At 36.6% G+C, this 15,765-nt stretch overlaps 1 protein-coding gene across 4 annotated transcripts in view; it reads left to right on the forward strand.

Annotated features, from left to right (window-relative positions):
• Positions 1-15,765, forward strand: part of N4BP2 (NEDD4 binding protein 2) — an 87,682-nt gene that overhangs the window by 32,136 nt on the left and 39,781 nt on the right. For all 4 annotated transcript variants that reach the window (XM_032273994.1, XM_032273993.1, XM_032273995.1 and 1 more), the window contains 4 exons: positions 1,338-2,481; positions 5,580-5,704; positions 9,906-9,994; positions 11,875-11,951. In XM_032273994.1, the coding sequence (XP_032129885.1) occupies positions 1,338-2,481; positions 5,580-5,704; positions 9,906-9,994; positions 11,875-11,951 (1,435 nt within the window). The remainder of the gene's footprint in view (positions 1-1,337; positions 2,482-5,579; positions 5,705-9,905; positions 9,995-11,874; positions 11,952-15,765) is intronic.

Genomic DNA, 15,765 nt, shown 5'->3' on the forward strand with positions numbered 1-15,765 from the left:
CACACCAGTACTGGCTCTGTCACTTAACTATGTGACTTGGGCCAAGTTAATGTACTTTTTAACTTCATTTCTTCATCTGTTAGGAATAATATACCACATGGTAGTATTTTTGAGGAGTCAGTGAGGTGATGTGTATAAAACTTCTAGCTCAAATGCTATGACTGGTAGTTTCCTTCAAATTCCTTAGAAAATAAAATTAATATTTCTTAGCATGATATACAGGACTCTCCAATTTCACCCAATCAGCCTCCTTCTAAGGAGAGCCAAGCCTGGGTTTACCCTTTTTTCTCTGGCAAGTTACTTTTTAATCTTCAAGTTCTAGTTTAAATGTCACCTTATGTGAAATATTTTCTTATTCTCCTTTATGCTTCTATGGCATTTGTTCATTATCAGAAGTGTGCATTATTTATTTATTTTATTTTTTAATTTTTTTTTTTTTTTTGAGAGGGAGTCTCACTCTGTCGCCCAGGCTGGAGTGCAGTGGCATGTTCTCCGCTCACTACAACCTCTGCCTCCCAGGTTCAAGAGATTCTCCCACCTCAGCTTCCCAAGTAGCTGGGATTACAAGCATGCACTGCCATTATACTCAGCTAATTTTTGTATTTTTAGTAGAGACAGGGTTTTACCATGTTGGCTAGGCTGGTCTCTAACTTCTGATCTCAGGTGATCCACCTGCCTTGGCCTCCCAAAGTGCTGAGATTACAGGCGTGAGTTACAACGCCTGGCCCAAAGCGTGCATTATTTAATCTGTATTATATTACAATGTAATTGTCTGTAATATAATTGTTTTTAATCTCAGACCGCAAAATTCTTTGAGCATATTAAAGATTTTTTTTTTTGCATTACGTGCTCATAAATATTCTTTGTATTAAGTGAAATTCATAGTGTGGATAATGTAAATAAATTAGATTTACTGAGAGAATACATAAAATAATATTTAAAAGTACATGCAATAGGTAAGTATTTGTTAAACTAGTCAACAGGCTTTAGGACTTTTATAAATAAGCCTGATACAGCTGATTACAGATATTTATATTTATATACTTATTCAATAAATTCAGCAAATAATATTTATTTGATGATACTTTATTAGCTTGGTTTATTACTGTTTTCCTGAAAGAACAGGATTGTATGTCTCCATCATTCAGACTTTTTGCTGCTACAGACTTTGGTATGTTAGTAAAATATTAATTTTTAAAAAATAACTTGAGTATTATACATTTGTATTCTGTTCAGTGCAAAGTCCAGTGTAATTCTAGTTGGATTTTAATAAAATTATTAAATCTGTTTTCTCTGTCTATATTTTTGTTGTTGTTGTTGTTCTTGTTGTTGTACAGTTGAAAATGCTATGGATTGTCTATTAGAATTATCTGCCACTGATACGAAGACAGAAGAATCATCTTTACAAAGTTTTGTTGCTTCTGAGAGCCAAGTAGGTGCAGCAGAAAGTGAAATAATGGAAAAACGTCCTGAAGAAGAGAGTGAAGATTCAAAAATGGATTCATTTTTGGACATGCAGCTAACTGAAGACCTGGATTCCTTAATACAGAATGCTTTTGAGAAATTGAACTCTTCTCCTGATGACCAAGTATACTCACTTTTGCCTTCGCAAGATGTTAATAGTTTTAATGACCCGAGTGAGTTTGTAAATTCTGATTCCAGTAGTATGACTCCTATTTTTTCTACACAAAATATGAATTTAAACAGTGAAAATTTAGAGAATTCTGCCTCTACGTTAAGTTTAAATCCATTACCTTCGCATTCAGTTTTGAATGAGTCCAGATGTTTTATAAAGGATAACACATTGGCTTTGGAAGGTAACCACCCAGAAGATTCTCTTCTTAGTAGTTCTTTAAATGTAACAAGTGACTCCATCATGGGAGGTAGCAGTCTCAATCAAAAACAGAAAGAACTTTTAGAATCTGAGTGTGTTGAGGCTCAGTTCTCTCAAGCCCCTGTAGATTTGGATGCCAGTGAACCTCAGACTTCTCTAAACCCTTCAGGGCTTGATTTATCAGGTACGGGTGGGGATCAGAAATCTACTCCAGTCTCTGATATGTTTCTACCTTCCGAAGGGTTCAACTTCAAGCCACACAAACATCCTGAACTGCCAACTAAGGGGAAAGATGTAAGTTACTGCCCAGTACTTGCTCCTCTCCCCTTACTGTTGCCTCCTCCTCCACCTCCACCGATATGGAATCCAATGATTCCTGCCTTTGACCTCTTCCAAGGAAACCATGGCTTTGTAACTCCTGTTGTAACCACAGCTGCACACTGGAGATCTGTCAACTATACATTTCCACCCTCAGTTATTTCTCACACTTCCCCAACAAAAGTATGGAGAAATAAAGATGGAACAAGCCCTTATCAAGTACAAGAAACCCCAGTTTCTCAGGTTGTAAGAAAGAAGACATCTTATGTTGGACTAGTTCTTGTTCTTCTCAGAGGGCTTCCGGGATCTGGAAAATCTTTTTTGGCAAGGTATGAGGTTTAATTGGGTTTTTAAAAAATAATGTCTGAATTTGAACACAAGTGTAACTAAATATGCAAAATGCTTTCTTAGTAGAGATCTTTAGTAACCCCTAAAATGTTTTCTTTTTACTCAATTTTTCTAACTCTGTGTGGCTAATAACACTATTTTCTCTGTAAGTTTTTTTTTTTTTAAATTGAATTCCTTCATCTTGAAATATCTCTTTGAAAGACAGAAGAAAAAATTAAAGACGATTCCAAGATTGTGAGCTATTGAAGCAGTGGAAGAGATCTAATTTGAGTGGGAGAAAGATGAGTTCAGCTTTAATCATAGAGTAAAAGAGATATAATTGATCTTGATTTCATGGAATGGAAGTCTTAAATACATGAATTCTACTGGTAGTTGGAAATTCAAGATTATAGAATGTTGTTAAATAATACTTTTAGAAATGTGTGATTTGAAGGAAGGGAGTATAGGATGATGACTGGTAATCAGAGAACTTCAAGTTTTCAGGGACTTTTCTATTCTGAAATAAAGTACCATCAGTTATTTTATCTCATATATATACCTTTATTCCTTCTGTAGTTAAGGTAGGCTGTGAGTGCCTTGATCTGGAAGATAGGAGTCAGTGGTAGAGGCAGTTTTTTTATGGTTTCAGTGGCATTCCTTAAAGAGCATTATTTTCTTAGTCCCTCTCCATCCCTGCTTAACCTTTAAATTCCAGAAGATTTACACCTAATCTGTTTTATTTGCTAGTTCTTTTTTTTCCATCTTCTTCCAAATTTTAACTGTTTGCCTTCTGATATTCTTAGTTGGGTCTCCTATTTGATCCTGGATATATCTATTCTAGTCTTATTGAATATGCATAGATAATTGGAGAATGTCTGTTATTAACTTATTTTTAGTTTTTTTTTTGCATATCTTTTCTGTGTCTGGGTTTATCTGCCAGTAAATTTCCACATATTCTGATAACACTTATAGGCATATTTTTCAGTAGACATGTAGGCTTTTCTAACTGACTTAACAATAATAAAACAATTTAATATTATAAATGTTACAGTCAGTCATGGCAGTATGTTTCATGAAAGAGATTAGACTGAAAGGTAGAACCGTGGAAGGCAGCTGAGCTGTGAGACAAATTTGAAGAACTAGGTTTCAGGGTTTTTTAGAATTAGAGGCAGCTACAGTTAGAATGTGGGTAAAGAAAAATGTGCTTGTCACAAGGTAGAAACTTAATATTTTTTGAATGAAGATAGAGAAATAACTGGGATAGTGTTCAGACATAGAACCTGGGTTGTCTTGGAGAGAATGGTTCAGTATTCAAACCCAAGGAAAACGATGGATGCAAAAAGACTTTTGAATTTATTGGAAATAAGATCATGAATGGGTATCTGAGAACCAATTTTGTTGTCCTGTGAGGGTTGAAGACAAAAGGGTTTAGCAAGCTGTAATGAAGGAGTTAAGGGAAGGAGAGAAGTTGGGTAGTAGTTGAAAAGGGTCCCAAAGTGTAGTTACAATTTTTTTTTTTTTTTTTTTTTTAAATTTGGACAGAGTCTCACTCTGTTGCCCAGGCTGTTGTGCAAACTGTGCTATCTTGGCTTATTGCAACCTCCTCTCCCCAGATTCATGAGATTCTCTAGTCTCAGTCTCCTGAGTAGTTTGGATTATAGGCACCTGCTGCCATGCCTAGCTAATTTTTATATTTTTAGTAAACACGGGGTTTCACCGTGTTTGCCAGGCTGGGCTCTAACTGTTTTTTTTCTTTTTTAAGAGACAAGATCTTGCTTTGTCACCCAGGCTGGAGTGCAGTGGCATGATCATAGCTCATTGTTACCTTGAATTCCTAGGCTCAAGCAATCCTCCTGCCTTAGCCTCCCGAGTAGCTGGGACTACAGGTATGGGCCACCACACCCAGCTCATTTTAAAATTTTTTGTAGAGACAGAGTCTTGCCATCTTGCCTAGGCTGGTCTCAAAATCTCGGGCTTAAGCAGTCCTCCCACCTTGGCCTTCCAAAGTGCTGGGATTACAGGCATGAGCTATCATACCCAGCCTAGTTAGAATTTTTAATGATAGCTGAGATATACACATGTTTAATGGTAAAAAAGAAGTGTCAGAGAAGGGAAAGCTAAAAAAAGAAGAGAATAAACATAGAAATTGTGATCAAATGAGCATTCACTAGTATGTAAGCTCCGTGAGTATAAGCATTTTTGTCTTTTTTTGTTCATTGATGCATGCTCAGTGCTTAAAACAGTGTCTGGCACTTAATAGATGCTACAGAAATGGACATATAGTTTCAGAAAAGGGTAATTAAAAATTTGTTAATCTTCAAACCTTTATAGTTAAAGATTTTATAGTTAAGGATAAAATGTCTTCATAACATTAAAAACAAGTTTCTGAATAATAATTTATATAAAGCAAAATAGACCTGGCTTAGATCAGATTTTTGGGGAATTAAACTTAGAGTATTTTCAATGTGACTTGTTTGAGTACTACAATATGTTTACTCTTTTATTTATCTATTTGTATTTAATTTTTTTTTTTTTTTTTTTGAGAGAAGGTCTCACTCTGTCACCCACGCTAAAGTGGGTGCAATCTTGGCTCACTGTAACCTAAACCTCCTGGACACAAGTGATCCTCCCACCTTAGCTTCCCAAGTAGCTGGACTGTAGGCGCACACTATGACAGTTGGCTAATTTTTGTGTGTTTTGTGTAGATGGGTTCTCGATATGTTGCCCAGACTGATTTTTACTGTTTTATTTATTTATTTTTTTTTGAGACAGAGTCTCACTCTGTCACCCAGGCTGGAGTACAGTGGCACAATCTCAGCTCACTGCAACCTCTGCCTCCCAGGTTCTAGCAATTCTCATGCCTCAGCCTCCCTAGTAACTGGGGCTATAGGTGCATGCCATCACAACTGGTTAATTTTTGTATTTTTAGGAGAGATATGGGGTTTCACCAGGTTGGCCAGGCTGGTCTTGAACTCCTGGCCTTAGGTGATCTGCAAAGTGATAGTACTTGAATAATTTATTTGGTTTATGACTTTGGAAAACTTAGGAGAGAAAATTTAGGAGAAAAGATAATGAAAATTATTTCATTTATCTTTCACAGGACTTTGCAAGAGGATAATCCAAGTGGAGTCATTCTTAGTACTGATGATTATTTTTATATAAATGGACAGTACCAGTTTGATGTAAAGTACTTAGGAGAAGCACATGAATGGAACCAGAATCGTGGTAAGAACAGATAATCGGATTCTGAGTAATGTTATGCATGATATAAAGAAAAAATTCACTTAGTATTTGTTTGTATGTTTGTTTTTGTTTTTTGAGACAAGGTCTCACCCTGTTGCATAGGCTAGAGTACAATGGGATGATCTTGGCTCACTGCAGGCTCGACTTTTGGGTCCAGGTAACCCTTCCACCTTAGCCTCCTGAGTAGCTGGGACCACAGATGTGTGCCACCATGCCTGGCTAATTTTTGTATTTTTTGTAGAGACGGGATCTCACTTTTTGTCCAGGCTGGTCTTGAACTCCTGGGCTCAAGCAGTCTGCCTGTCTTGGCCTCACAAAGTTTTGAGTTTACAGAAGTGAGCCATTATGCCCAGCTAAATTCGCTTAGTGCTTTTTTTTTTTTTTTTTCCCTGAGAGGGAGTCTCGCTCTGTGCTCAGGCTGTAGTGCAGTCATGTAATCTTGGTGGTCAGGCTGGTCTTGAACTCCCGACCTGATGTGATCTGCCTGCCTTGGCCTCCCAAAGTGCTGGGATTATAGGTGTGAGCGACTGCACCCAGTCCTATGGAGAATCTTACCAAGATATAGGAACTATATTTTCCTCAGTTTTTTTTTTCTTTCTTTTCTTTTTTTAAATTTTTTTTTTTTTTTCTTTTTTTTTTTTTTGAGACGGAGTTTCGCTCTTGTTACCCAGGCTGGAGTGCAATGGCGCCATCTCGGCTCACCGCAACCTCCGCCTCCTGGGTTCAGGCAATTCTCCTGCCTCAGGCTCCTGAGTAGCTGGGATTACGGGCACGCACCACCATGCCCAGCTAATTTTTTTTTGTATTTTTAGTAGAGACGGGGTTTCACCACGTTGACCAGGATGGTCTCGATCTCTTGACCTCGTGATCCACCCGCCTCGGCCTCCCAAAGTGCTGGGATTACAGGCTTGAGCCATCGCACCCGGCCTTCTTTTTTTAAATTTTTCAGATGGAGTCTCACTCTGTTGCCAGGCTGGAGTGCAGGGGCGTGATCTCGGCTTATTGCAACCTCTGCCTCCTGGGTTCAAGCGATTCTCCTGCCTCAGCCTCCCTAGTAGCTGGGACTACAGGCACGTGCCACCATGCCTAGCTAATTTTTATATTTTTAGTAGAGACGGGGTTTCACTGTGTTAGCCAGGATGGTCTCAATCTCTTGACTTCATAATCCACCCACCTCAGCCTCCCAAAGTGCCTGGATTACAGGCGTGAGCCACTGCGCCTAGTGCTCAGTCTTTTATGATAAGTGTACTGTAAAGGTGCTTCTTGGGTTTGCCATCTTCAGACATTGTTAAATTTTTTATATTCTTTGTTGAACTAAAGATTAAAGTAAGAATTAAGGAATATGAAAATACCAACAGACCTAAAACCAAAGGAGGCAGTATGATTTGGTCATGAAGCTCACCCTTGAATTCACCAGTTACTAGCTGTACAATCTTATGCAAGTTATTTATACTTTCCAAGGCCCGGTGCCTCCTTTGTAAAAGGGAATAATAATACTTACCTCCCAGGATTGTTGTGAAAGTTAAATGAAGATAAAAAGTGTTAGCATTGGCCAGGCGTGGTGGCTCATGCCTGTAATCGCAGCACCTTGGGAGGCCGAGGCGGGTGGATCACCTGAGGTCAGGAGTTCGAGACCAGCCTGGCCAACGTGGCGTAACCTAATCTGTACTAAAAATCAAAGAAATAACTGGGCATGGTAGTACATTCCTGTAATCCCAGCTACTTGAGAGGCTGAGGCAGGAGAATCGCTTGAACCTGGAAGGTGGAGGTTGCAGTGAGCCAAAATCCTATCACTGCACTCCAATCCTGAGTGACAGAGCGAGACTCTGTCTCAAAAAAAAACCCACAAAAAACCCCAAAAAATCCCCACAATGTTAGCATGGTTCAGCATGCCCTTATAACAGCAACAGTAATATATGTTAATAGAATTCCATTTTAAAACTGTTAAGACAAAACTCATGTGCTGTGCAAATCACCCAATTAAATAGTACAATTCAGTGGTTTTTAGAACTTAATATTCAGGGTGTGCATTTGTCAACACACTCAATTTAACTTGGCTTTGCTGCAACTTTTAGAACACACTAAATTTTAAAACATTTTTATCATCTCAGAAAGATTCTGTACCTATTAGCTGTCACTCGTCACTTCTCCCCAGTCTGTTTTGTCCCTATAGATAATTTGCCTATTCTGGACTTTTGTGATTGGCTTCTTTGAATTAGCATAATGTTTTCAAGCTTCATCCATGTTGTAGCATGTATTTCATTCATTTTTATGGATAATATTCAATTTTCTGGATGTTTCGCATTTTATTAATCTATTCATCAGTTAATAGACATTTGAGTTGTTTTCACTTTTTGGCTATTATGAACGATGCTGCTGTAAACACAGATGTCTATGTACAACCTTTTTAGGAACTGCCATACTGTTTTCCAAAGCAATCACACCTTTTTATGTTTTCTCCAGTAATTTATGAGGGTTTCAGCTTTTCCATTTCCTCACCAACACTTGTTATTGTCTGTTTCTTTGATTATCGCTATTCTGGTAGATGTGAAGTGATATCTCATTGTGGCTTCAATTTGCCTTTTTCTGATGGTTAATGATGTGGAACATCTTTTTGTGTTTATTGTCCATTTGTATATCTTCTCTGCAGAAACGTCTATTCATACTTGTTCTGTCACTCAGGCTGGAGTGCAGTGGCACAATCTTGGCTAATTGCAACCTCTGCCTCCTGGGTTCAAGTGATTCTCGTTCCTCAGCCGCCCGAATAGTTGGGATTACAGGTGTGCGATACCACACCTGGCTAATTTTTTATTTTTGGTAGAGATGCAGTTTCACTATGTTGGCCAGGTTGGTCTCAAGCTCCTGACCTCAAATGTTCCACCTGCCTCAGCCTCCCAAAGTGCTGGGATCATAGGTATGAACTATCGTGCCCAGCCTCCTTTGCCTGTTTTTAAATTGGTCCTTTGTTTCTTCATTAGTGAGTTGTTAGAGACTGGGCAGAAATTTGAAAACTTCCAAATAAATTACTTATAAGACTTACTTGTTGTGCTACATCATTAACTTCCTGTATGGTCTAATTCCTTTGGAAAAAAGGTAATTTTATAAGAAAATCTCTTGTGCAACAGTGTATTAAAATGTTTTCTTTATTTTAGATCATGATATCTTGTGTGTATATATATTTGTCCATTTGTGTTTGTTTTTAAACTTTATTTTTGAAAAATTTTAGATTTATGGAAAAGTTGCAGAGATACTATGGAGAGCCTCTGTATACACTTCAATCATTTATCCTTCATGTTAATATCTTATGTAACTAGGATATGTTTGCCAAAACTAAGAAATCAGTTTATTAACTAAACTCCAGACTATAGTTTGATTTTAATTTTTCTACTCAAGTTCTTTCTCTGTTGCTTGACAGTCTTAATGTGTGGGTTTTTTTTTTTTTTTTTTTTTAGAGAATCTCACTGTGTCAGCCGGGCTGGAGTGTCGTCTTGGCTCACTGTGACCTCTACCTCCTGAGTTCAAGTGATTCTCCTGCCTCAGCCTCCTGAGTAGCTGGGACTACAGGCATGTGCCTGCCACCACATCCAGCTAATTTTTCTATTTTTAGTAGAGATGGGGTTTCACTGTGTTGGCCAGGCTGGTCTCGAACTCCTGACCTTGTGATCCATCTGTCTCAGCCTCCAAAAGTGCTAGGATTACAGGTTTGAGCCACTGTGTGTGGCCTTGTGTCTTTTTTTTTTTGTCGGAGTCTCACTCTGTCGCCAGGCTGGAGTACAGTGGTGTGATCTCGGTTCACTACAAACTCTGCCTCCCTGGTTCAAGCGATTCTCCTGACTCAGTCTCCTGAGTAGCTGAGACTGCAGGTGTGCACCACCACGCCCTGTTAATTTTGGTATTTTTAGTACAGACAGGGTTTCACCATGTTGACCAGGATGGTCTCGATCTCTTGATCTTGTGATCCACCTGCCTTGGTCTCCTAAAGTGCTGGGATTACAGGTGCGAGCCACTATGCACGGCCTATACTTAATTTTTTGTCCTCAAAGGGATATTTAGAAGTTGAACAGTGAGTAAAATTAGCACATCTGTATTTTTCAAACTATAAAAAGATTAGATTTTTTGAAAATCATAATACTTAATACTGTTATTTAAAAAATGATTTTTAATTTTCTGTTGTGTTTTTCAGCCAAAGAAGCATTTGAGAAGAAGATATCTCCTATAATTATAGATAATACAAACCTACAGGCTTGGGAAATGAAACCATATGTTGCTTTGGTTAGTACCGTAAGTTATCATAAGTTTATAAGTTTGTATGAAATAATTGGGAATCATTAGTTATAAAAATGAATCTCAAGTGCTGAAGAATCTCAGAATCTTGGATAGTCTGTACCTGAGCTTTCTTTGGTCTTCAGCAAGATGAGGAAAATAGGACATTTAGATGAGTTTTTCCATAAAGGTAAATACATTTAATTTTTAAATTCTGAAATTCAATTTTTGAACTCTAAGATTGTTTTGCTTTTTGGGGTCTTTTATGAAAAGGTAGTGGTACTAAATTATAATTTTATTTTTTTATGTGTACATATGTTATATATATTTATTTCCTTTTCCTCATACTTGGCAGAATCAAAATTTGTTGGTCCTTTGCTTTTCCCAAATTTCTTTTGAAATTTTGCTATTCTGCAAAATTCAGCATTCTGTAAACTCAGCTATTTTCTCTGAATTTGCCAGATTTCTTTTAATATCTAAACCCTTTCACTTTACCTGATCTATACCTAATCCTCTTTCCCTGCTTGTTCTTTTTTGCCCATCTTTGTTTGATGTCACCTCTTTCAGAAAGTTAACCATCTGTAATTTATTAAAAAGCTGAGTTAGGTACTCACTTATTCTGGAGTAGAAGAGAGGGTATAGCTTTATTGCCCAAGCATAGGGTTTGCCTGTTATAGCCAAAATAGAACTTTGAAAAATATAATGAGCTGCTATTGTCCGGGCATGGTGGCTCATGCCTGTAATCCCAGCACTTGGGGAGGCCAAGGCTGGTGGATCGCCTGAGTCAGGAGTTGGAGACCAGCCTCGCTAACATGGCGAAATGTCATCTCTACTAAAAATACAAAAGTAGCTGGGTATGGTGGTGGGTTCCTGTAATCCTCACTACTCGGGACGCTGAAGTAGGAGAATCTTCGGAACGCAGGAGGCAGTGGTTGCAGTGAGCTGAGATTGCGCCATTGCACTCCAGCTGGGACGACAAGAGCAAAACTCTGTGTCCAAAAAACAAAAAATTATTAAAGTTATACATGAGTATGATAAATACTCAAAGTATAAAAAAGAATGCCGGAAGTGCTCTTCCCTAGAGGAAAATGCTTTTAGTGGTATTTTTGACAATCTTTTCAGAAGCCTACTATGTATGTACTAATGTGTAAATAATTTTTTAAGAGAAAATTATTATTATTATTTTTTTTGAGACAGAGTCTCACTTTGTTGCCCAGGCTGGAGTGCAGTGGTGCAATCTCACCTTGCTGCAACCTCGACCTCTTGGGTTCAAGCAATTCTCCTGCCTCAGCCTCCTGAGTTGCTGGGACTATAGGCATGTGCCACCATGTTTGGCTAATTTTTGTATTTTTAGCAGAGGCAGGGTTTCGCTATGTTGGCCTTGCTGGTCTCGACCTCCTGACCTCCAGTGATCCACCCACCTCAGCCTCCCAAACTGTTGGGATTACAGGTGTGAGCCACCATGCCCGGCCAAAAATTCCTTATCTTCCTTTCTTAACATTTTTTAAGAACATTCTGTCATTAACACATGTAGAATTTAAAAAATTACTATGTAGTATTTTCATCTTGTGGTTATACCTTCACTTATTTTGTCAGTTGTATATTAATAGCCACATAGTTATTTGTACTCTTTTGCTGTTACAAATAGTGGAGAGCTGGCTATCCTGGCATATATCTAATGTATATATTATGTAAATAAATGCTCTTATATAAGCATCAGTAGCATAAATTTCTAGAATTTAATTGCTGAGTTAAAGAGATTGTATATTTTGCCAATTTAACACACTCATCAAGATTAGATAATCTTTTACGTTTAACATAAGTTTGGAAACAATTTTAATTTCTTGGAAATACCTATTTTAAATTGTTTTTGTCTTTTTTGTATGTAGTCTCAGAAACATAAATATAAAGTCCTTTTTCGGGAACCAGACACATGGTGGAAGTTTAAACCAAAGGAACTTGCAAGGTAAAACTTGGAGGCTATCTAACATGCTTTTCCTATAATGGCAGACAGAGAAGGTCCATCTAGATTTTTCCCCTTGTAAATGATGAAAGAAATGATTAGATTGTAACTTGAAAATTGAGAATAAATTTTATATTGCTTACTGCTTTTTGTCCAGTTTTATGAAGCGTTTCTTTGTGTTTCTAAAATTGACTTAATTAACAGTAAAATTTTCACTTGTCTTATATATTCTGTACCTTATTACCTTTTTTTGAGTTTTTATTTATTTATTTATTTTAAATACAGAGACAGGGCTTCACCATGTTACCCAGGCTGATCTTAAACTCCTGGCCTCAAGTGATCTTCCTGCCTCTGATTCTGCCCCCAGAGTGCTGGGACCACAGGTGTCAGCCACCATGCCCAGCCTGTACTTTATTACTTTGAAGTATATGTTAATATCTGGAACTAGAACAGACCCTAGGATTTGGCATACCTGAGCCATGTGCTACTGGGAGGGGCAGATTGTTGTAGCTGCTTAGTGACTTAGAGCACTGGAAGGCAGTAAAAATGTAGAGATGGAAAAGGTAGCAAATATCCAGCTGTACAGACACCTCACTCCCTGCCTGCCTTCCCCTAAGTCTATACTTTTTTCTTTATTTAGTTGCTAGACTTGAATAAAAATGTTACTCAAGGCACGGCCATACAGCATGTTTTGCTTTGTGTTCTGTATTCCCATAGAAATAGCCCTAACTTCATTTTGGTTAGCGTATTTTTTTTTTCTTGGCAACTTAAACTAATTTTAATACTAACTAAAGGACAACCTAATTTTACTATATTCACAGTGTTATGTGATCATCAATGTTTCCATTTCCTCCAAAGAAACCCTATACCTACAAGCAGTTACTCCAGTTCCCCCCTCCTCTTGGCAACCACTATCGTGTGTTCTGTATTTATGGGTTTTCCTCTTGCGTATGTTGTGTATAAATGGAACATGTAATTTGTGGCTGTTTGTGTCTGGCATCTTTTCACTTAGTGTAATGTTTTTAAGGTTCATCCATGTTGTAATGTGTCACTACTTATTTCCTTTTCATTCCCTTTTGATAGATTACTGAGTTTGGTTTTCTCATATTTCATTTAGGATTTTTGCATCTTTTTATAAATAAATGAGATTGACCTACAGTGTTTTATTCCTTGATTTCTCTTGCCTGACTTTGATATCATAGTTTTAAGATCATAAAATTAATTGGGAAGTGTCTCCTCTTTTCCTCTTTTCTAGGTTTATCTAAATTTGAATGTTAGAATTTGCTTACAAAATTCTTTGGATCTGATGTTTTCTTCGTGAGAATGTTTAGTTGGAATTTTTCCGTTACAGCAATGTTTTCAAATTTATTAAGGCTTTATTAAAGCAATTATAGTAGTCTCTTACTTACATATCTACTGTGTTAGCAGTTGAGTTCCTTCCTGCAATCTTAGTATTTTTATCTTCTTTCTTTTTTCTTTATTACTTTCATCAGAGATCAGATTTTTTAAGTAGCTTTTTCAGATAAACAAGTCTGTTTTATTTGAACTCCATTGTAAGTTTTTTAATGTTTAATGTCTGCTTCTCATTCTACCTTTATTGCTTTAAAAAATCAATTTTGTTTTTTTTATTCTCTTATTTTTTTAAACTTCTTGAATGTTTAGGTCATTTTCTAATATGAGCATTTGATGTAAAAATTTCCCTATGTATGCCAGGTGTGGTGGCTCTTGCCTGTGATCCCAGTACTTTGGGAGGCTAAGGCAGGAAGATTTCTTGAGCCTGGGCAACAGAGCGGGACCCTGACTCTACAAAAAATAAAAAAATTAGCTGGCTGTGGTGGTGTATGCCTCTGGTCCCAGGTACTCAGATGCTGAGACGGCAGGTTCACTGTAGCCCAGGAGGTGAAGGCTGTGGTGAGCTGTGATGGTACCATTGCACTCCAGCCTGGGCAACAGAGTGAGACTCTGTCTCCCAATAAAATAAAATTTCCCTATGTATTATTTTAGCTGCTCCAAGAATTTTAATATATAATACTTTATTTTTGTTATTTAGTTATTTTTTAGTTTGCATTATGATTAATTTCATTCTTTAACTCTTGGGATATTTAGTACAGTGTTTTAACATTTCTGAACAGAGGGGTGTTTTATCTTTTATAAAAATTGGTTTTCACCTTAACTGCAGTAGGTCAGGTTGCATAGTTTGTGTGATACTAATTCACTCATATTTTATTTAAAAATTTTTTTGGTCTAGTTAATTGTTGATTTTTTTATACATTTCATATTTGTTTGATAAGAATTATATGATTGCAGTGTGTTAATATATCCATTAAATTGTGCTTATTAATTGTTAATCATACCTCCTATATTTGAGAGATGAATGTTGAAATCTCCCATTATTATGTAGAACATGTGGTTTCTCCTTAGAATTCTGCCTGTGTTTGCTTTATATATTTGGAGGGTATTTTTTGAAATGTATACAAGCTTAAGATTTTCATAATACCCTAATTAATTGAACCTTTATCCTTTTCTAGTAATTTTATTTTGTCTTTAGTAGTGATTTTTGTTGTAAAGTGTAATTTGTCTAATATTGATAGACCTATACCAGTTTCCTTTTGGTTAATATTTATTGTTTCTTTTTTCATACTTATACTTTGAATGTTTTTATGTTAGAGGTATCTCTTGTAAGCACGATGGCTGGATTTTTCGAAATCCACTCTGTCTACCTTGGATTTTAACTGATAAACTTAGTTCTTTTATGGTTATTTTGATTATTCATATAATTGACCTTGTTTCTGACTGTCTCATTCTGTGCTTTCTGTTTATCTCACCTTTTCTGTGATTGATCTTCTATTACAGAAAATTATGTAAATTTTTTTTCCTATTATGCCTTATTTTAGATTTTTAAAATTGATTCCAAATTTTGAAAAAATTTTATTCTTCTCTACTAATTTGGAATTCATATATAGTATTTTTGTTCTTTTAGTGGTTACCTTATTTTTACCATGTAGACTTTAAATCCAAAGTCAAACCATTTTCTTGGCTTTCCTCCTCACACATACGAGGACTTTAAAACATTTTAACTCTGATACTTGCCTTCCTCTCAATTTACATGCTGTCATTGTCCAGAATATACAGGTAGTGTTTGTTTTCACTTTCTCATCTAGTTATTGCTTTCTGCATCATTTTTTTCTTGCATCATATACCTTTCATCTGGGAATTTTCTTCTGCCTGATGTTCATCTTGGAGAATTTTCTTTACAGTAAGGGTCTGCTTGGTGTCAAATTCTTTTTTTTTAAATCTGCAGATCTTTTTATTGCCCTCCTTCTTGTAAGATACTTTTGCTGGATATATATGTTCTATACTGATGTTATTTTGTATTGTTGAAGATAACACTTAGCTCCCTTCTGACTTACGTTATTGTTGTTAAGTCAGCTGTTATTCTAATTGTTTCTTTGTAGATAACTAGTTTTAAAGTAATTTAAGAAAATTTCTGGTTGCTTTTAATATCATCTCTTTGTCTTTGGTGAATGACAACTTCAGTACTATGTTCTGGCTAGGATTTCTTATTTTTTTATTTTGTTTGGCATTTGTTGGCTTCTGAAATTAAGGGTTTGGTGTTTTTCATCAGTTCTGGAAAATTCTTGGCATTTTTCTTTACATTGCTTCCGTTCCATGCATTCTCTTCTCTTTCCGGGACTTAGATTAGATGTATACTAGACCTTTTGGCTCTGGCTCCTATGACTCTTAACCTCTCATATTTTCTATCTCTTTGCTTCTCTGTGATCTGAAACCAGACAATATCGAGGTAGGTAAATATGAA

Source organism: Sapajus apella, unplaced genomic scaffold, assembly GCF_009761245.1.
Source record: "Sapajus apella isolate SASKATOON/1434 unplaced genomic scaffold, GSC_monkey_1.0 scaffold5, whole genome shotgun sequence".
In the NCBI taxonomy this organism is placed as follows: Eukaryota; Metazoa; Chordata; class Mammalia; order Primates; family Cebidae; genus Sapajus; species Sapajus apella.